This window comes from Macrotis lagotis, chromosome 1, assembly GCF_037893015.1.
Source record: "Macrotis lagotis isolate mMagLag1 chromosome 1, bilby.v1.9.chrom.fasta, whole genome shotgun sequence".
NCBI lineage: Eukaryota > Metazoa > Chordata > Mammalia > Peramelemorphia > Peramelidae > Macrotis > Macrotis lagotis.
This window is the reverse complement of record NC_133658.1, coordinates 497,582,755-497,606,425: the sequence shown is the minus strand read 5'-3', so window position 1 is coordinate 497,606,425 and position 23,671 is coordinate 497,582,755. Positions and strand designations below refer to the sequence as shown.

At 33.6% G+C, this 23,671-nt stretch overlaps 1 protein-coding gene across 1 annotated transcript in view; it reads left to right on the top strand.

The window, feature by feature from the left end:
* The window catches only part of ABCG1 (ATP binding cassette subfamily G member 1), a 110,818-nt gene that overhangs the window by 31,903 nt on the left and 55,244 nt on the right, over positions 1–23,671 (top strand). Inside the window, exons 3-5 of the mRNA XM_074213916.1 lie at positions 8,013–8,130; positions 13,014–13,146; positions 18,376–18,426. Of these exons, the coding sequence (XP_074070017.1) occupies positions 8,013–8,130; positions 13,014–13,146; positions 18,376–18,426 (302 nt within the window). The remainder of the gene's footprint in view (positions 1–8,012; positions 8,131–13,013; positions 13,147–18,375; positions 18,427–23,671) is intronic.

Below are 23,671 nucleotides of genomic sequence, written 5' to 3'. Positions count from 1 at the left end.
CAGGCTTAGAGGGTGAAACCAGTGACTATGAAACCAGGTTGTGACTATGAAACATATGCTTCTTTATAATAAGAAAGGAATTATTTTGCTTGGAGGTGGGGGAACACGCCTTACAGTTACATTCACCCATAATATAGGAAATTTAAGAACTTCATAAATTTCTCAGATAGCTGTGTAGAAGCTCAAGACATTTTTGTCATTCATTTCTCTTATTTGTGGGTTGGATTAGTATCATGTGATTACTATTGATATGAAATTCTTCTTTTGAAAATGTTAATTAATTCAGCTTTATAACAAACACATTCCACCTTTAAATTGTGAGCTCTCTGAGCACCTTGACTTTGTTTTTTGGGGGGTTTTTTGCTTAGTTAGTGCTTAACCAAATGGCTGACACTTGTTGGCTTGACTACCTTGCTTTCTATCCTTGAGTATTTTATTCTTTGCCCCTGTGTCCTGTCGTTCATCCTTTTCCAAATTCCAGCCATGGATCACTTCCATCATTTATCTCCTTCCCTGATGACTACACGATACCTTCATTAATGGAAGATATCACATGATCATGTTTCCTGGGTCAATTGCACGTTTATGTTATATTGAGGAATTACAGGCATTATTATATATTTTCATCCTTATATATTTTGGATATCATGACTGTGAGAAAAACTTGCTGTAAAATCTTTACTTTTACAATTAACTATTTCCCTTCCCATTTTAAAGCACTGATTTTTGAAAAACTTTTCAATTTATATAAGCAAAATTATCCATTTTATTTTCTATGATACTCTATCTGATCATAAATTCATTTCTTATTTATATTGGTAAGTTGTATTCATTGTTCCTATAATTTGTTCATGGTATGACAATTTATCACTAGATCATGTATCTATCTGGACTTTGTTGTGGAATATAATATGAGATCTTGGTCTATATTAAATTTCTGCCACAATGTTTGTCAGTTTTCCCAGGAGTTTTTGTTGAGCAAGGAGTCCTTAGCCCAGTAATTTTAGTCTTTGGATTTATCTAACACTATGCTACTATGGTTCCTTGGTTCTGTATGCTGTTTACCTAATCTGTTCCATGTATCAACTTTTTTGACCTTTTAACCAGTATCAAATAATTATGATCATTGCTTTTTTTTAAATATAATTTGACATTTGGTACTACCAGGTTTGCTTCCTTTATATTTTACATTCTCTTGAGAACTTTGATATTTGTTGCTCCAGATGAATTTTGTTAATTATTTTTCTGCTTATTTATACTATTTATTTGATAGTTTGGCATACCACTGAATAAGAAAATTAATTTAGGTAATATTGTTTTTATTGGCACAGGTCAACCCTCAACAATTAATATCTTTACTCTCATTTAGGTCTGCCTTTATTTCTGTAAATAGTATTTTATTGTAGTTATTTGTATAGTTCTTGCATGCTCATTAGATCGTGGATTCTACGTATTTTATTCATGCCAAAGTTATTTTGAATGGAATTTCTTTTTTCTATTTCTTTTTTACTGGGCTTTGTTTTTAATATGTGATGGCACAGCTAGGTGATACAGTGGATAGAGCATTGGCCTTGGAGTCAGGAGGACAGAAGTTGAATCCAACCTCAGACACTTGCCACTTACTAGCTGTATGAACTTGGGCAAGTCACTTAACCTTGATTACCTAACATACAGGGCCATCTCCAGTTGCTCTGATTTATATCTAGACACCTGACCCAGATGGCTCTGGAGGAAAAAGTGAGGCTGGTGACTTAGCACAATACCCCTCACTCAAATCCAATTCATGTGCTTGTCATGGCATCACCTCCCTGATGTTGTGGTCTTCAAAATTGAAGGACAAAACATTATTATTATTTTAATATGTGGAAAGGCTGATGATTTGTATGGGTTTTATTTTATATCTTTATTTCACCAGAATGGTTTCAATTAAATTTTTCCTTGAAGCTCTGAGGTTCTCAATTTCTTTTTTAGTTTTTTGCAAGGCAATGGAGTTAAGTGGCTTGCCCAAGACCACACAGCTAGGTAATTATTAAGTGTCTGAGGTTGGATTTGAACTCAGGTACTCCTGACTCCAGGGCTGGTGCTCTATCCACTGCACCACCTAGCCACCCTTTCTGAGGTTCTCAATACTGATATTTGATACAAAAAAATTTTCCCTATTTATCCTTATTTCCTCAATTTCTATTTCTCATCTTAACTGCTATTTCTTACATTTAACATGTTAAATAATGGGATGATAGTAGATATGCTTACTTTATTTTCTCATCTTATTGAAAAATCTTCTAGTTTATTTCAGCTTTGCCAACTCTTCTCAATTCAAATCATCAACAACCATTTATATTTGTTTTGTTTTGTTTGGCTTTGGTTTTTTGAGTCTATAGGGGTTAAGTGACTTGCCCAGGGTCACACAACTAGTAAGTATCAAGTATCTGAGGCTGGATTTAAGCTCAGGTCCCCTAACTTCTGAGCCAGTCCGAATCAACTAGCTGCCCCCCCAAAACAAGCATTTATTAACTACTTTATTATTTATTAACTCCTTACTGTGCTCCTGAAAAGTGCTGGAAACCCAAATGCAAGCTGAATAAAAGAGAGTCTATGTGCTCCCTGATACTGTAGATGTTTTCCTATTCTTTTTCTAATTCAAGAGTTTTCTATTCTAATGGGGAAGATAATAAAGTAGCTGAAAATCAGGGAGAAGGAAGTGAAATTATTCAGAATAGGATGCGATTTTAGTCTAAATAGGAATGTTGGAAAAGGGAAGAGAAATTAACAATAGAGTTTAGGGAGGAATTAAAACTTGATTAACCTGGGTTTCCTACTTACAAGGGACATTCCAGGAGGGACCAGCCAATCTAAGGGAGAGACCTCAGGGTGAGAAGATACTTCTAATGTAAGAAGTAGTGAGGGGTAGAGTAAGCATCTAGGATGAAGAGATTTCTAGGATATGTCAGAGAAAATACTGTGGAGAAGAGTCAGAGGTCTACCAATGGGAGCACTCCAGACTGGAATGAGCTTCTGAGACAAAGAGATTTCTATGGAATAGATGAGAAAGTCCTGTGAATATAGGTCAGTAGTACAGTCTGGAGAGGCTGTTGGTTTTAGATACTCTTTATATAATAAAAAGGGAAGGTCCTTTTATGTTTATACTTTTTTGTATCATTGGTGGAAGTAGGTGTTAGATTTTTTTCTACATCTATTGATATAATCAAGTGATTTTGTGCTTTCAACATTGTATCCCTAGCTTAAGTTATGCCTTGTCCTAATATATAGTTATTTTTTTACTATGTTGCTACAGTCTTCACTAATATTTTATTTAAATATTTATATTTATATTTCTTAAGAATCTTGGCCTATAAAATAATTCGATTAGTCCATATTTGTGTTTTTAGGAGAAAATGACAGGACTTCCTTTCCTATTTTTGCAAACAGGTTATTTAACATAGGGATCAATTGTTCTTTGAGTGTTTGGTCGAATTATTGTAATTTTGTGAAATTCCAGTATTTCACTTTTCCCATTTTGGAGGCTCCATTTATAGTTTACTCAATTTCTCTTTTTAAGTTTGGATTATTTATAATCTATTATTTTATATTTTTAGATTATTCATCTATTTTATTTACATTATCAGTTTTTGGAGGGGTATAATCAGACAATATATATTTTTCTTCTTTTTTTCATTTTTGTGTGATTTATTTTATTTCATTTTTCACATGGAAATTTGGTGCATGCTCCCTCTCCCTTTTGAGCAGACCAGCCAGTGGTTTATTGATTTTATTTCTTAATTACTAGCTTATAATGTTATTTATTGATTCAAAAGATTTTTGCTTTCAATTTCAATGATCTTTAGTTGAAGTTTTTATATTTGTTGGGCGTCTTCTGGTTTGTTCTAGTTATATTACCAGTTGTTGATGATGTACTTTTTCTTTGTAGGAGAGGAATGTGCTCTAGGGGGATCTATATTTTATACAATCTGCTTCCATTCCAATATTCCAGCTCTCTTAACCTTTCCCAATTCCCAGGCATAGATTCTTACCCCATCGTTCCCTTGATTTTCCACTTTCCCATTTCCTGGTTGAGTTTAGTATATTTATACACTAAACTGTGTACAGTCAACTCTCCTTTGTCCAGTTCATATGAAGAGGAAGTTCATGTTTAGCCCATTCTCCAACCCCTTCCTGAATATTTTTATAGTCTTTTATTCGTGAAGTTAAATGCCCTTTCTCACTCTTTCTTTTCTAATGTAATCTTTTTTTTTCCTTCTCATTTCTTTATTCTCTTTATATCATTAAAATATAACTAAACTGTTCCCAGGCCCTTTCTATGACCTTTTTAAAAAGGGTTCTGAGGAGAGCCTTGTTTCTTTTTCCTCCCACTAGGTTATAAACATTTCATCGTCATAAAGTCCCAGTTTAAAAAAAAAGATTTTGTTTCTCTAGCTTTCTTTTGACTCCTGTGTTTGCATTTCAAAGTATCTATTCATTTCTTCACCAAGACCACTTGAAGGTTCTTCATTATATTATTTATTTCTCCTTCACTTGGAAAAATTATACTCAAGTTTTATCTGTATGCATTTTTTATATGTAAGCCTTTATCTTTTGGCTTCTGGAATACCATATTTCAAGTTATCCTTTCCTTTATGATTGTGAAGTCTTGTCTAACCTTGACTGAGGATCTTTGGTACTTAAACTCTTTTTTTTCAGATGGATGGTAATGTTTTTTCTTTGACCTTTCCTTGGCCCTGCTGTTCCTGGGAGTTTTTGTTTTAGTGTTTCTTTCAGGGGATCTTTCTATTTTCACTTTGTTCTCTGATTGCAATAAATCTGGACAGTTTTAAATTTTTTTTATTTTGTACTTAAATGCCCCCCTACCAAAGAACATTTTCATGTGAACTGCAGAACACAAAATGTACTTTATATATGAGATGAGAAATCTCTATTTCATACTACTTGTTTAAAAGTATATGACAAATCCTTCATCACTTCAAATCTGTATTCTTCTCTGTGCCTTCTTATGATCTTTTCTTTGTTTTCTTCTGTCCATAAAAAAGTGCTATAGTGGCCCTCTTATTTACTATTACTACTTCTGCATGTCCCTCAACTTGTACAAATTAAAAATTGGGAAAAGGGAAAATCCATGTAATAAAGCATAATTAAGCAAAATGCAGCTGCACTATGATATTGTCGAACAATGATATATGGTTCTTTTTTTTGGCAAGGCAATGGGGTAAGTGACTTACCCAAGGCCACACAGCTAGGTAATTATTAAGTGTCTGAGTTTGGATTTAAACTCAGGTCCTCCTGACTCCAGGGCCTATATACTCTATCCACTGGACCACCTAGCTGCCCTCTATGACTCTTTCTTTACTTTGAGTTCATTACTTTTATGGAGAGAGTTGAGTAACATGCTTCATCAAAGATTCTCTGTAGACATGTTGGCTTCTTAAGGCTCACATAGAAAACATGGTTTTCCTAATTTCATAGTAAACACCAGAGTTTGGATTTGAATCAAGTCATTTTTATTTTGGACAGCTGATGGCACATTGGGCCTAGAGTCAGGAGGCCCTGAGTTCAAATGTGACCTCAGACAATTGCTGGCCTCTGACACTGTAACCCTAGATAAGTCATTTTACCTTATTTACCTCAGTTTCCCCATCTGTAAAATAAACTGAAAAAAAAGTGGCAAACCATTCTTGTATCTTTGCCAAGAAAACCCCAAAGGCGTCATAAAGAATCAGACATGACTAAACAATAACAATCTTTTTATTTGAGAACAGTAAGTCTTTTTTCTATTTCCCCCATTGTCTCCCTTCTACACTAGCTGGACTAAGATTTTTTTCTTTGATAATTTTTTCTTCAGTTTCATTTTATTATAATTCTGAAACTGGAAAATTGTTCATGTATGTTTTGTTTTGGGACACTATCTTATGTATTTCTGAAATTTTGTACTATATTGTTAGTGTATTTTTATTCTTTAATGGTTTAGACAATAAATTTTCCCATAAAAATAGGTGATTCAGATTTATTATTTAGTCATCTAAATCATGTTTGACTCTTCAAGACTCCATTTTGGGTTTTATTAGCAAAGATACTGGAGTGATTTGCCATTTCCTTATCCAGTTTATTGTACAGAGGAAACTGAGACAAAGAAGGTTAAGTGACTTTTCCAAGGTCACACAACTAGCAAGCATCTGAGGCCAGATTTGATCTTCTTGGCTTCAGATCCACTACTCTAGCACCATATAGTTGCCCTGGTGATTCATACACTCCTGCAACTATGCCACTAAAATGCTTTTCACAGTATGCTTTTGTATTTGAAATGTAATTGCAAGAAGGATAACTTTATTATAGGCTGTGAGCTCTGGATATAGAGCTTATTCTCCAGAGTCAGTGGGAGTGACAGAGAGACATATGAAAAGAACTTAAGACTAGTTAGCAAAAAATTTTGAATTTAAAAGTATACCTTCTGGGTTAACCAATCTGTTTATGGAACTTTCCTTCTGCAGTCACTGTATCTAATTAATCTTGTACAGCTTTGAATCCTGACTAGTATCCTTCCAATAAGAAAGTAGGAACCTCACTCAGAGTTACAGTATTATGTTATCATTTAATAATTAGGTTCTTGGACTTAGTTCTTTAGCAGTTCATAGTAGTTTTAGTTTTTCTTTCTTATATTTTTCCTATCTCTAAGTCTTAATGCTAACTGGTCTCTGCTCCCCCAGGTAACACTTAGTCTCAGTAATGAGTCAGTATTGCAGTAGCGGTTCTTTGTCTTTTATTTCCACCCCATATAACATCTCTTAAACAAGGCCCTAGGGACTTGTGTTCAAAGTAGGACTGTGCCTGAAAAAATGGTGGAATGTAAAGAAATTGCTGCTAAATATGACCAAGGATGGTTTTAAAAATAAATAAGAACAATAAGAGGTTAAAGATCCTGAGAAAAGATATTTGGCTTTAGAATTAGAAGAGATCTGGGTTTTAATGCTAGAGCTAAATTTATTAGTGATGTCACACATTTAGCCACTGTCATCTTCAGTTTCCAGATTTGCAAAATGGGGACCTCAAATGATTGCTGTGAGGAAAATGCTTTGAAAATCTTAAAGCACTATACAAATGTGTTATTTTTGTTCTTATTTTTCTGTTTTCTTTCTTTTTTTTGTTATAGTGGTACACAAAGAAATTTGCTTTGTTTTTGAGAATCTTTCACCATATACATGGAAAAATAATATTTTGTGACTTCCCTACATTTTATATGTTTCTTTTATGACCATTTGGATGGACCTCCCTACACATGAAAGTCGAATATATTTTTGTGAATCTTGGATAGTTTACTGATATGATATTGTATTCTATTATGACTCTGAATCTGAAAGTTTTATATTTAAATTCTGTCTTTCATTTTAAACTTTAAAAATATTTCAGATTATTTATATAATAAAATCTATATTTAATCCTGAATGATATAATCCTCTTCATACCCTTTCCCCCTCAAATATTTTCACTAAGATAGTTTTGGGTTGAAATTTTATATAAATTCAAGAAGAATTTTCTATAGGATCATGCTTAATTCCTTAAAATTGAAGAGTTTTGGAGACATTTTTTTACCACTGAAATTCTACTAAAAAAATAGGTTTAAAGAAATCACAGTTCCGGGGGTGCCTAGGTGATGCAGTAGATAGAGCACTGGCCCTGGAATCAGGAGTACCTGAGTTCAAATCCAGCCTCAGACACGTAATCATTTCCTAGCTGTGTGGCCTTGGGCAAGCCACTTAACCCCATTGCCTTGACAAAAAAAAAAAAAAAGAAAAGAAAAGAAAAAGAAATCACAGTTCCATACTGTTGCTGAAACCATGATGCCAGGTGACATAGGAAGTATTGACTCTATTCCTGTAGTTAATTTCTGGATTTATGTACTTTTATATGGTAAATATTTTCCTGTGTATTTGTTTGCATATATGGGAATTTTAAGTTTATATATATTATGTCTTAGATAATAAAATAGTGATGTCTTTTTTCAGGATACAAGACTCTTTTGAAAGGAATTTCAGGGAAATTCAGCAGTGGAGAACTTGTTGCAATCATGGGTCCTTCTGGAGCTGGAAAATCAACTCTCATGAACATCCTGGCAGGATACAGGTGATTAAAATTGAAAACAAGCATGCAAGGGCTTTACCTAGGCCACTGCAATTGCACACTTACTGCCATTGATTAAGTGTTAAGTGAAACAGATATTGATTGAACCACTTACAATTCTAGGAGCTATACGGGATACAAAGATCTAAATCTGACTGAAAAATAAAGTAATAAGAGATAAGCATATGGCTGTTAGTGCCCCAAATTCAGAGGAAGATGATTTATTTCATTGTGGGTTGAGGTTTCAAGGAGGAATGTAGAAGAAGAGAAAGAATGCCGGTTTTCACATCATGCCCTTAATATAAATTCTGTCTCAGAAACTTATTATCAGTTGTGGAAAATTATCTTGCCTCTAAAGTGAAAGGATTGGACAAGATGATCTTTAAGAGGCCTTCTAATACTGAAATCTGTGATCCAGTAAGGAAGAAGGACTTATCCTGGCCTCAGTCTTTAAAGAATGAACAAAATTTATGTTAAAGGGTTGGAGTGCATTTTGATTATGAGAGCTACCAATGAGAACAAAAGTAAAAGAAACATTGAAAGACAAGATATTTTAGAGACTGCTAATAGTGCAATGAGACTGCAAGTCAGGAATTCAAATTGTCTTCAAATCTGACTTTAATTAGACTTTTGATCCTGGATACAAACTTTTATTTGCCTCAGTTTCCTTAATTATAAAATCAAGATAACAGTAGCACCTATCTCCTAAAGTTGTTGTAAGAATCAAATGAGATAATACTTATAAAATAGTCAACACAGTGTCTACCATCTAGTAGCTACTTAATAAACATATATTTTGCTTCTTCCTTGCTTCTTTTCTTCCTTCCTTTCTTCTTTCTTTCTGTCCATTCCTTTCCCTGAATCAGCAGATGGTATATTTTCTTTGAAAATGATGATTTGTGTAACTTTTATTTGTAATTATAAAAAAAATCAGATCACATAAAACATTTTGAACATCTTTAAGTATTCTATCAGTGTTAGTGCTAACATTATTAATTGTACTTGTATAGAATTAAGGAAATCAAAATTACTAATATTTTCCAAATGGAAAACTTGATTCAGAAGTATTGAATTATCTTATATCAAGTTTTCAATTAAATATAGTAATTATCACAAAGATAATATATAAAAAAGACAAAATATATTTTGAAAATTAATTTAAACTCTGAATTTCAGGAAGGCAGCAAGATATAAAATGAGCCTACAAAATCATACATCATGGCAAGAAGATATGGAAAAATAAATTCATCAGAATAAAGCTAACAAGACACATCCCAGATTTAATGAATACAGTTTCTAGAATACTTTACAGGAACAAAGACATATCTGGATACTTCTAAAAGTGTTAGTCACTGTTAGGGCACTGTCCAAGTGCCCAAGTAGCAATCCTACCTAAAATAATTTACAGATGAATAACAAAGCATTTATTATTTATTCCTTATATTTTGTTCACTTTTCTAAGCACTGTAGCTACAAATACAATCAAGGCAATCCCTGACTTTAAGCAACTTACTGTTAATACATATAGGAGAATGATGGACAAAAAAGAGTTTCAATTAATTGATATATTCTTTCCAGTTATGTGACTTTAATTTCATTATTGTTCTCAAAGTCAGAGTTAGAAAGTTGTATTTGAAAGTATGCTTGAATTCCCAGCATTTAGCATAATGTCTGGAAGATAATAATGCTTTTTGACTAATTAATAAACTTACTATGAGTAGCAATGTTAAATAGAAGTGCCTAGAAGGTTCCATGCCAAGTTAGACAAGATAAGATGAAAACTTAGCAATCATAGATAAAGATCTCAGAGACTTGAATCTAATTTCTAGGTGAATGAAAAGATAGCATAGCATGGAAGGGGACAGGTGCGTGATGGGCCTGAGGGGTCTGAGGTGGAAAGATTAAAAAAAAAAAGTCAAATTTCATCAATCAGAGCTCAGAATCTCAGGAATAAATATCTGCATGTAGGAAGATTAGGAGGTTGATGTATAGATATCATGGTATATAGATAAGACATGGCATGGTGGGCCTAGATTAGATAAGGGAAGAAAGAAAATACTTCTAACAACCAAAAAGGAACTATTCAAATACTATAGTGTCAGGGCAGCTAGGTGGCAAAGTGGACAGAGCACCAGCCCTCAAGTCAGGAGGACCTGAGTTCAAATTCAGTCTCAGACTCAAAATAATTACCTGGCTATGAGACCTTGGGCAAGTCACTTAACCCCACTGCCTTGTAAAAACTAAAAAAAATATTGTGGTGCCACAGTTAAGATCATGAAAAGTTTGATATTCCTGATAGAGAACTGACAAAAATAGGTTCTTAGAATTGTCATTTCTCAATTAATTAGATGATTTGAACAGACAGTTTTCAAAGGCAGAAGATCAACTATCAAATAGATGCAAAAATATTCCCAATCATTAATGCTTAAAATTCAAATGCAAACCATTCTGAACTTTTGGACTTCTTTGGATCTTTTCATCATGAAACTCATCATTGAGAAATTTCATTTTCCTACAAGATCAAATCTGGCAGGTAATCACTCGTCATCAGTACTTTCTGTACCTCTGATTGGATTAAGAAGATATTAAGGTTGGCTATAGACTCCAGGACCTCCATTTTAAAAAGAGACTTGGCACAATCTTCTTCCAGTTTTCTACCAACTCCATTGCTTTTAGACTTCTCCATCATCTCTCTAAGCTAGTTAACTTCTTCCATTTGCCATACACTCCCCAAATTTTCAATTTTCTTTTATGTACTGTCTTTCTCCATTAGGGTAGGGATGGTCTTTTTTAAAAAAAAAAAACATATATTCTTATTTCCAGCACTTGTGCCCCTCTTCATGGCACCTGGAAGGTATTTAATAAAAGTTTATTGATTTAATTAAATTTAAAAAACATAAAGCACCAAGTATACAAGGGGAGAAAAGTCAAGTAGAACTTCACAATCTCATATAACATTCTCCCTCCCTTTTTTTCTTCGCATATTACTTGGTGACATTTCTAGGTGAATGAGAAGATTGCATAGCATGGAAGGGACCAGGTGTGTGATGGGCCTGAGGGGTCTAAGGTGGAAAGATAAAAGTCACATTTCATCAACCAGAACTGTGGTAATTCATGATAAGTTCTAACTTATGACATTTTCCTATGTGTAGTTCTTAAAACTATCTGATATACAGTGTCCCAATGGATTTAGTGCACTTTTAAGATATTTAAACTATAATATAATTGCATATTATGTAATTCTATATAATATTAATTATAGCAGTTTTTAATGATTTAAGCTATTAAAGCTTATATAGTTTAAAACTACACTGTGACATCCTATATAATAACTCATCTTTTGGTAAATGTCCTATGTAGAGAAAATAAAATTATGCTATATATAGTTATGTGCATATTTATTAAGTATCATTTTTGATACTTATTGGACAAATAGGATACTTGGATCATAGATTCAAAACTGGAAGAAAACTTCAGTCATCTATTCAATCTCTCAATTTTACAGATGAAGATATTAAGGCTCATGAGAGTGACATGCCTTCCAGTCACCCAGTAGTGACTAGAAAAATAGTAACTAGAAGAACCGAAAGATGGCTTAAGTTCATTTCCTGATGCAAAAGACTCCTAACCCTAAATAATGCTACTTTTATAGCAAAACTACTTGCAAAGGACTTAGAAGGTCTCTGAACTTTAGAGATGCAAAAGACATAACCTAGGCCATTTCTTTCTCTCTGCTAATGAACTAAGCCTTAGAAAGATTGAGATTCCCACATAAAGGTCATACAGATAAGAAGAGGCAGTTAGGATTTGAATCCAGGTCCTCTGACTCCCAATCCAAGGATAAAATAGAGATTTAATTATCTAAAAGTTGAAAACATACAGAATAAGGAAAGGATCGGTCTAGAAAAAGTTGATGCAATAAATCTTTCAAACAGTCCTGGCATCCATAATCTGCCATTCTCTAAAGGATAAATAATTAAAGAATGTGAATAAATTCTTAAAGAGAAGAAATATGGCAAATCGATAATTACATGAAAAGAATGTCTAATAACAAAAGAAATCAGCATTTAAACAACTCAGATACTGAATAGAAATAAAAATGAGAATTTGGCTGGTTTCATGGAATCTCAGATCCTTCTGTTCTCTATAGACTTTAGGAGATGATAATTAATAGTAATTTCCTATTTGCTTTAATTTAAAACATAGAAGACACTATTTCGTTCTTTGTTTAAGCTGTCAAAGCACCAGAGAAGATCAAGTCATTTTTTCCTTTCAGAGATGGGCCTAAGTTAAAATTCAACAATATTCACTTTATCTTCACATGTTGACCTAGACTTGCTGTTCATGAGAAATCTTTGGGTCTAACTTTTGGCAAGAATACAGAATCATGCATTTCAATCATTCTCATAAAGCATTATCAAATTCAGAGAGTATCTGTTTCATCCTCATGAGGTACATTTAAAGGCATGCACATTCATCTGTTTAATGGATTTATTTAACAGAAAAAGAAGAGTTCAATATGACAAATTATGAAATGGTGAGCCATATGTTTGATTTAAATTTCCTTTGCCATTCATTTTCCTGATTTACTAATAAGAATGGTTATTGAATTGTGTGAATTTTCATTTAAAACATAAGTTTGATTTAAATTTCCTTTGCTTTTCATTTTCCTGATTTACTAATAAGAATGGTTATTGAATTGTGGAAGTTGTCATTTAAAACCATTAATTCCTTTGTATAATGCAGTTAGAAAAACAAAACAAAAACTAGAAGGATCTTCTCACCTTACCTTCTTTCTCCAGTATTAAGTAGCAAAAAGAAAAATGGAAGAATATTTATCATTTTGCCTTTTGTCTAACTGGTTTCTTTCCTTGTTGGCATTTTAGAGAGACTGGGATGAAAGGATCAGTTCTCATCAATGGGCTGCCTCGGGACCTCCGCTGTTTCCGCAAGGTCTCATGCTATATCATGCAAGATGACATGCTGCTTCCCCATATTACTGTGCAAGAGGCTATGATGGTAGGATTTATCAGTTCTGGGATTTCTTGATGTTCTCACTTTTGTGTTTGGGATTTTTTGGTCATCATCAGAAAATATTTAACAAAGATACAACACTATATACTTGTATACCAAGAAATATAGGCTACTCACATAGTCCAACCTTCTCCTTTTATAAATGAGGAAAAGTCACAAAGAAAAGAGGCAACTTGCCCAAAGTCACATAGCTAGTGAGAGAGAGCTGATTCTTGATCCACTGTTTTTTCTATTCTAGCTCCTATGAAATCTGTCTCACATCTCATCCATACATATTAATTGACTGGAACCATTTAAAAATGTCTATGACATATGGAGAGGGGGAAGATCAGAATAACCACATAATATAAATTATAGGGAACGTATACTTTGATGATGAGACTATAGCACTAGAATGCTTATTATGCCTTATAACATGGATTTATATTATTCACTGAATAAAGTGAGACTAATGACTTTGTTCAGCCCTCCCTCACTTAAAATTAATTTACTTTCATGTCATGACATCATCTCCCTGAAGTCATATTCCTCTTTGAGAATATGAAGGACAGACAACAACCACCACAGCAACATTTGCTAGCAAACTGAGCTCTCCTACATTTTAAGATCATTCCTCTGATATTCATAACCTTGGTGCAGAATACTAACACTTTAATCTGTGTTACTACATCAAGATTTTCTTATCCTAGAAGAATGGGTCCCTAGGATATTCCTTTCAGTCTTCTGCAGACTAATATTCCCTTATTCCTACCCAAACCTGCTTTCCCTTCCTCATCTATTTATGCTAACTTCCTGCCAACTTTTTTTTTTCTGACAACTTTGAAAAAATTTGATTCCTGGATCACTTGCTCTTTTCATTTGGCTATTCTCATTTACTTTTATTTGAGTCTTCTGTGAAAGGATTCAAGACCTTGGAAGTATTTGTTTTTCTTTCTTCCTTATAATATTGTAGATCATGGATATTTCATATTGTCTTTATTTCCTGAATAACTACTGCCTCTGAGTGGAGAAGTTCTTCTATAGTATACAATTGCTCAGGAGGCAGTGTAAGCTACATGTGTACATGGCCAAAATGGAACTCATTATTTTTTCCCCCTAAACCTCCCTTCTTCCTACCTTCCCTATTACTGTACAGGTATTCTAATACCATTCTTCTAACACCAGTAACACCATTCTTCTAATTCCTCAGGCTGTAGTCAATCTGTAGTCAATGTCTATTGATTTCACCTTTGCCATCTCTTTACCATCTCTCAAAAATTCTTTTTCTCTTCCTTGGACCTGCATCATTCTGATGCAAACCTTTATCACCTCATGTCTGGATTTTTGTAATAGTCTCCTAGTGGTTCTGCCTGCCTCAAATCTTACCCTATTCCAATCCATGCTCCATTTTGTCATCCAAATGCTTTTCCTAAAGCACAAGTCTAATCATGACATCCCCCAACTAAATAAAGCCCAGTGGCTCCCTGTTGCCTCCAGGATCAATTACAAAATGGTCTAGGCATTCTAGGTATTTTCTCTTCCCCATGCTTAGACCACTCTTCCTCTTCTACTGTCATTACTCACCTCTCTGACTTCCTTTAAGTCCTCACTAAAAATCCCATCTTCACTACAGGAAATGTTCCTTAATCCCTCCTAATTCTAATGTCTTTTCTTTGTTAATTTCCTTTTTATTTTTCCTGTATATAGCTTGTTTTGTATATATTTGCTTTCCTATTGTCTCTCCCATTAGATTGCAAGCTTCTTGAAGGCAAAGTTGCTTCTTGTTTCTTTTTGTATCCTAATACTTAGAACATTGCCTAGATGCTTAATAAATTAGAAGCTTAATAAATATTAATTGATTAATTGATATTTAACTCATATTATTTTTAACTGACATTGAATTATGGATATTGGGAAAATCTTTAAATGCCTCCTATTTGAGATCAGTCAGCAGTTCTTGGTACCCTTACTTTGTTGTTGTGATTCCTTTTTCATTTTCCCCCTTTGATATGAGATTTTCTTTCTCCATTGTAACATTATGTTAATATATAATGGAGGTCTCTTCTTAATTAGGCTTTTTACTTAGTTTTATTTAATAGGGTAGGATCATCATCATCCTCATCATCATCCCTAACTTTAAAATAGCACTTTAAGGTTTGCAAAGCACTTTGCAAATGCTACTTCATTGGATCTTTACAACAACCCTGTGAGGTGGCATAATTTTCCCAATTTTACTGAAGAAGAAGCAGAGACAGAAGGAGGTTAAGTGATTTTCCCAGAGTCACACAATTAGTATTTTTCTAATTCAGAATTTGAACTCAGGTCTTCCTGACAGTTCATTATTCATTATTCTATCTACTTGACACTTGGCTGCCATAGGCTGATTATAACCTATAACCTTGGACAAGTCTTTTATTTTCCCTGAGTCTTAGTTTTTTTACCTATAAAATGAGGAGACTGAACTACATGGCCCCTGAGATCCATACAACTGTATATCAAATGTTTTATCGTTATAGTTTAGACTTTGCCACATTCTTTCTATCGTCAAGTGTGTGTGTGTGTGTCTGTATATATATATATATATATATATATATATATATATATATATATATATATATACATATATATATATTCACACATAAATACAATAGAGAGTAGTAGATACCAAAGGATCTTAACTCATTAAAGTAAAAGAATTTATTCCAAGTTTTTCCTGATAGGTATTCTTCCCCATAGCTATTATATGAAGACTCTGAAGGAGCTGTTCTTCAAGAACTTTTCTCATTTCACTCTATTATAAATATGAAGTTTGTGTTCTAAATCACTTCAGTATGGGCCTAAAGTAGATCAATGGGAATTTGGGCATATAGCCCTCAAGTGAACTATTAAAAAGGAATAGTAGACACTGAATTTAACAATATACTCCCTTAAATATTTATGTGCTTTGTGTAAGACTTTGCTGACAAGCACAGAAGATACAAACAATATATGAAAGCATAATCTCTGCTCTTAAGGGGTTAGGAAGAGATATCGTTTGAACAGAGAAATATAGATGATTGAAGAAGAGGGAGACTGATAGGAGAGTATTTATAACTTGGGAAAAACAATGAAATTGTTCCTTTTTTCCATTTAACCTATGACTTAGGTATCTAGTATATTCATATTATTATATTCAGGCATCATAATTCACAGATTCATATCAAATAAATATATTTGAAATATTAATTATAATTATACTATCATATAGACTGCTATGTGACTTAAAATATAGACATGTTTAAATAGACTTTCAGACCTCAGAGCTCCACTTCTTGATTGAATCAAATACATGCTGAAGTTTCTGGGACTTAAAAAGTATTATGAATGATTAATTAATTTTGATTCTCAGTATTATTAATGACTTTTTGTTGTAACTTTATTTCCATTGTTAGGATCTTTTATAGTCATTTAAAATTGGGATATATCCTATCTTCCTTTAAAATAAATATAAAATGTCTTTACCTTTGACATTGGGACATTTTTTATTCTCCAAAGACTTTTACCCACATTGCATTTGATCATAATAAATGAGATTCACTCAATAAATGAGATTCACTCAAAGATCTTGGTCAATCCATAAACATTGTGCTAAGAATAGGGGAGACAAAAAGAAACAAAAGGCAGTCTGGGCCTTCAAGGAGTTTATATTCTAAATATAATTATAATCAACATAAAAACAAGTATTTACAAAACAAGTAATATACAAGATAAATAAGAAATGATTAAAAGAGGGAAGGCAGTAGAATTAAGAGAAGCTGAGAAAGATATCCTGTAGAAGATGAGATCTTAATTGGAATATGAAGAAATACAGTGAAGCCAAGAGGTGGAGATGAAGAGAAATAGCCTTCTAGGCATAGGAGGTAGCCAATAAAAATACATGAAGCTGAGAAACAGAGTAGTCTTCATAAAAAAAAACAAGGAGGGCAGTACCACTGCAACAAAGAGTATATGATGAGGAGTAACATAAAAAAACTAGAAAGGTGTGGGTCAGAGGTGTGGAAGAACTTTAAACACCAAAATTTTATGTTTGATCCTGAGGCTATAGAGAGCCTCTGGAATTTAATAAGAAGGACAAATGACTGTGTTTTGCGAAAATCACCTTAGTAGTTGAATGTATTTGTGTAGAGAGAGATTTGAAGCAGGCAGATCTATCAGCAGGCCATTTCAGTGGTCTAGACATGAGATGTTGAAGGACTGCAACAGAGTGCTGGCAGTGTCAGAGGAGAAAACCTTCAAGTTGTTAGCCTGAAGGCTCAGAAAGATGGTGTCACCCTATATAGTGATAGGCAAGTTAGGAAAAGGATGAGTTTCAGGAAAGATGGTGTGTTCAGTTTTGGGCATGTTGAGTTAAAGATATCTATTGTGCATCCAATAAGAGATGTCTAAAAGGCAGTTGGAGTTGTAAGATTGGAAGTCAGCAGAGAGATTAGAGTAGGATTGGTAGATTTGAGAATTATCCACTTAAAGATGGTAATTAAACCCATGAGAGCTGATGAGATTACCAAGTTAAATAGTATAGAGGAAGAAAAGAAGAGGGCCCAGGGCAGATCCCTGAGGGACATAAAGTTAAAGGATGTGATTCCACAAAGGAGTCAGAGAAGGAGTAGTCTGATAGGTTGGAGAAAAACCAAGATAGCTTGTGAGGTAACTCAAAATCTGGAGAGGAAAGAGTTTCAAGGAGCTAAGTGAACACCAGTATCAAAGATTATAGAGAAGTCAATAGAAGGATTGAGAAAAAGTTAAATTTACCAAGGTCACACAAGATAGTGGCAAAGCAGGGACTACACAGGTCTCCTATGTGTTGTTACATCCTTAGGTTTACAAATATTATAATTAAATTCTCTATTTTTCCATTTACCTCACTGAAAAATTAGGATCACTTAAATAAGATGTCTAGGAACCCAAGATATTTATTTGTGTTCTATAACAAACTTTATACCCTAATAAAGAAATAAGCACATTAAACTAAATGAAAGGAGCAAGCTTCCTGTAGTTTTCCTTTTCCTATTCTAATCATCCAATTACAAGAAAGGCAATTGAGTAGATCTAACTAATGGCACAAGTTATCCTTTAAATCATGTGTGTGCCTTTCATGTAATCTTTTGTCTGTTTTGGTTTTGTTATTTGGAATGTGATTCTTCTAACTACAACCTCCTTTTAGATAACTTCCTCCTGTTTGCTTTTGTCCTGTTTCAGGTTTCAGCTCATCTAAAACTTCAAGAGAAGGATGAAGGCAGGAAGGAGATGGTATGTATAGCTTAAAAGTGAGTCATTAACATTTTAAACTGAATTAGGTCTTTTGTTAGTATAGGCAATACCTTGCTGTTACCCAGTATTCATAGATACTTGGGCCCAAAGACAAAACAATGTCTAGAGAGCATGATGACTTCTTAATACCCAATATCTGTAACACAAAAGCAGCAAAGAAGTCAAAGGAAATGATATTTACTTCTCAGTTCAAATGATCAATAGCTATCAAACTCAATGTTAATTGTATAGCTATTAGGTATTTTAACTTTAAAACTAAATGCACATCCAGATTAATTTGTATTTAAAAAAAATTAGAAACCAAGGCCAATCTCAATCTCTCTCTCTCTCTCTCTCTCTCTCTCTCTCTCCCAATTATCTTTGTTCTTCTCATATTGCTTCCTGAACAAAACTGGAATTTTACATGATAGCCAATACTTTTTAGAAACTATCAGAAACAATTTTAGTTTCATAAATGAGTTGTAGTCATCTCTTATCTTCCCAGAAACTTGTTTCATATGAATGATTGAATTTGGCATGGGGAGAAGACAGAGAATAACATTCCATTTCAATTACCTTTCTCCTAATTTTTAGGGGAGCTTTCATATTGTTTTCTTTCCTACAGGTACTCTGATGACAGTATTTAGTCAATATTATGATACATGGCAACCATTAATTTTGGGTTTCCCTAAGACTGTCCACAAGACAATATAATCCTTGGGGTTAACTTCTAAGAAGATCATTTTGTCTCTGGAGAATTGTCCCCACCTGGAGTTTATCCAGGATCATGTACAAAATAAAGCTTACGTATAGTTTGTGCTTAACTCTGAGTAACAAATCTTTCAGGCTTCTTATAGGCATTCAGTATAAAACGTAGATGTGGGTAGGGGATAGCTTTCATTTAATTTCACAGAAAGTACATAAGATGCTGTGAACTGACAGAAGTCAGTAAACAAATATAGAACACAAAACATTAGCTCCTCCCAGAAGGAAAATGAACTTGGGAATGATGTAGGATTTTTCTTTGTGATTCTGGAGAGTCCTAAAAATATCCACAAGGTTTTATCTGGTGGTTTAGAATCAGTTGGCCCCGAAACGCAAACATATGGTGGCACCTACTGAATAAGCAAACACTTACTCATCAGTACTGCACGATGCAAAAAACTACCTGACTTTATTTTCCAGATAGGATGATGTACAACTATGAGAACTTCCCTCTTCTTTCTTCAGAAAGCATGATGTATGATATATTCCTATATCTCCAAATGTCTGATGCCAGAATTCTGAAATATCAGAACTCTTGAACTTGAACAGCTCTTAGAAATGGTACTATATAGGAAACTTATCTTTGACTGGAAAGAAAGATTCTAATATCATGCTGCTGAGAGAATTCACTCTTCCCTCCTCTTTTTACAGAGAAGGTTGAGATTTAGGAAGAATGTCTTTGGACTTTCCTCTCAGATCACATGCAAGGACATTATTTTCTGCTGCTACTGTAAACCACTATTAACACTATCCCCCATCCTCTACTTTTGCTTCCCCCAAGAAAGGGAAGGATGAGAAATGGAAGCATCTACCTTGCCTCAGGCACTGGGCTAAGCATTTTGCAGTTTTTTTATTTGATAAATACTCATATCAATCCTATAAGATAGGTGATATTGTTTTCCCCATTTTGCCACTGAAGAAACTAAGGCTGACACCATCTACCATGCTGTGGCAGCAAGTCACACCAGCCAACAGTCCATAGGCTCAATTCTATGCCCTCTTTCCTCCCCACCCCCACCCCAGCACCTGCCAGACCCAAATGACACTTTTCATCAGAATCAAGGATAGCTGTGAGGAGTCATAATTCTCTGTACTTCAATTAAGCTCAGCCAGAGAATTAGAACAAAACCCTTAAATGTGGTTTTGTAGTAAGTACTCTGTTTAAGCCAGTGATGCAGAACTGAACATCCAGAATGGGACAGCTATGTCATCCCAGAAGTCAGTTGGGGGTAGAGACATAAATTAATGAGCTATGAATGGCCCACTATGGGAGGAGCTTGAGACAGCTTTGAAATCCCAGGGAAACTGTCAAAAGAGAAAGAGTCAGAAAGTGAGTAATATGTGAAAATAAAGAAAAATAACTGTCATTACTAAAGAGCTCAGGGGAAATAAAACTCATTAAAAACCTTGATCATAATCAAATAAATCAACATGAAAGCTATTAATAACACTGCTAAGATGTCCTACAAAAGAAGCAAAATTCCAGGCATCTATAAATAAATATTACAAAATAAACAAACAAAAATAAATCAATACCTTGTGAGCCATAGAACTCTGTGGATTCTGAAGAGAGCGTAGAACAAAAACAAATGTTCCTGAATAATGTAAAAGAGAAATAAGAATTTTAAACGAAAACTGTATTGTCTGCACAGAAGATTTAACTTGCAAAATAGAAAAATAAAGAACTTGAATTTATCATGGCAAACTTCACCAAAGAAACAAGATAGTTCATTGGAATTTCAAATTGTGGAATTGCAAAAGTAAAGAACAATCTGAAAGAAAAGAGGGGGAAAAAAAGCAATAATATTAAAAGGAAGCATAATATCTATGTTGATCTACTCTCCACTTTCAATCTGTAGTTCTTCTTGATTTCAAGTCCGTGCTGAGTATCCAAAGTGGTCTTTCTCCCAGACTGCTTTCCAGCTTTTATGTGTTGTCTTCCCCTCATAGATTTTAAGTTTCTTGAGGGTAGGGACTGTTTTTGTTTGTTTATTTGTTTGTTTCCCCAATGCTTAGCACAGTGCCTGGGTAATAATAGGTTCTTATTAAATCTGTATTTTATTGCATTACATTTTATTGTCTTATAGATAGAATGTTTACAGATATCTTATGGATTTTAATTCTCCCAGAAATATACAAGTCAACATATCCAATAAATGACACAAGAAAGATCCTCAGACCTTCTGGACACAGAAAGCAAAATTGCTAATCAAAAAAAAAAAATCTAACACCTCCCCTCCAAAAGACACAAAATTTTTACATTTAACAACTCCACTGAAAAAGAACAAATTCTATGAGCAATCCGGAGAAAGACTTTTAAAAATAAAGGAAGAAAATTTTAATAACAAAAGATTTTTTTGTACTTACTAGAAAGAAACCACAAGAGATAATTAAATAATGTTTTTCAAAGACTAAAGGAACTGAAGATATAAGACAAAGTGACCTACCCTGAAAGTTGGAACATAAGTACTAATGAAAAAAGATGAACATTCAATAAAAAAAGAAACACTTGAAGCATTTCTAAAAAGTAAAGGTTAATAGCAGATTCTTTTGAAGCATTTTTAATCTTCATCTAAATATTCATTTAATGTCTTTTAATTCATATTATCAGAGAGAAAAATCTCCTTAATAAGATGTAAGTAAATTATTCTGGAATATCCTGAAATTCCTTAATCTCCTAAATAAGATGGGGTTGTTATGAACAGTGATACAAAGGGTTTTAAAGAGTTTTAGTATTGGAATAGGATGACAGTGATACTTGAAAGAATCTATCTAATCTTATTTGTGCAGAAAATATGTTCTATCTCTTATCTGGGGCTAGCCTAAGTTTTGATGAAACAAAAGCAATCAAGATCCAATAAATATGAAAAATATGGAAATTAATCAACTTTCAGTATTCTGATTTGGAAAATGAAGGTTTTAGACCAGATGATTTCTAAAATCCCCTTTAACTGTGAATAGGTCAATCACCCATCTTCAAAATGATATTCTAACTTTTGACGATGATGAAGGTGATGTTTGTCCTTCATTCTCGAAGAAGACCATGGCATCAGGGAGGTGATGCCATGACAAGTAAATAAATTGGATTTCAGTGAGAAGGTGCTTAACTTTCTGAACCATCTGAGTTCAGTATCCAGATATAAATCAGGATGACTGGAGATGGTCCTGGATGCAAGACAATCAGGGTTAAGTGACTTGCCCATGGTCACATAGCTAGTAAGAGTCAAGTGTCTGATTTGAACTCAGCTCCTCCTAACTCTAGGATTGGAGTTCTATTCATTGTATCACCTACTTGCTTGACTAGGAGATGGAATGCTAAGTCACAGTTTGTTTAAGGAGTAAAAAGGAACCATAGAAATTGAATATAGGTAGGATCTAACTCTACTTCATAATGATCCCAAAGATCAACATAATTCAAAGCTATTCCTACACTAGACTGGTCTTTTATAACTGTGGATTTTCTTTCCTTTAGAAGAGACAAAATTTGTATGGCAAGATAAAAAATGGAGGGGAGGGAGTCAAGATAAGAGATAGATATTTGTGAATAATTCTCACTTTCAGAAATTAAAATCTCTGAGGGTTGGAAAGTTTCTTTGATTGAAGAAGGTGTCTGGTCTTGTTCAGGTATTCCCCTTCTCTCATTATGCAGGACCTTTTCTTTAGCAACCAATTTTTCTCCACCCCTCTCTACCGCTTGCTTTGTATGCATTTTACATTTATTTTTTTCTGTACTTTCTCCCTCCACTTCCTAATGCAATGTAAAATTACTATTTGTTTTTGTATTTGTATCCTCAACACCCAGTAGTTTGTATCATATAGTGGTTACTAAGTAGATATTTATCTCTTTAATTATTTTAGAAAGCAGTATAGATAGAAAGTTGATATTGAAACCAGAAAGATCTGAGTTCAAATTTTGCCTCTGACATATTGTGATCCCAGGCAAATTATAACAAATTCCAGAGAAATCATTGATCTATTCTGATAGAGAAAATTTCCTTGATTGAGAATTTCTTATGCCTGTGAAATCTATGCCTGTGAATGCTATTAATTAGGGCTCCCTAATAATAAATGTTTTAAAAGTGTTATTAAATAATTTCAGTATTTTGTAAATGCTGTTCTAAAACTGTATTTACTATTTCAGATGTACAATTTGCATTCATCTCTCAGCAAGTCAGAAATTTTAATTAAGGAAGCATCTTATCCCTCATAAAAACAAATTAGATAAAAGCATAAATTGCTGTGATATATAGTTTTATGAAAAATTCTTTCCCAGATGAACCTACTGAAGAGAATTTAATTATTTAATTCAATTAAAAGTAATAAATTCTGGAAAGAGAAAGTGTAAAGAAAGAGACTTTTGTTACCATCTTCATGGGGAAAAAAGTCTCAGTGATAAGAATGAGAATCTGGCTTGTTTGCATTCCTTTTTCTATTTTGCCCTATATTAAGATATAGCTTAGAAATGTACTCTGCATTCCAT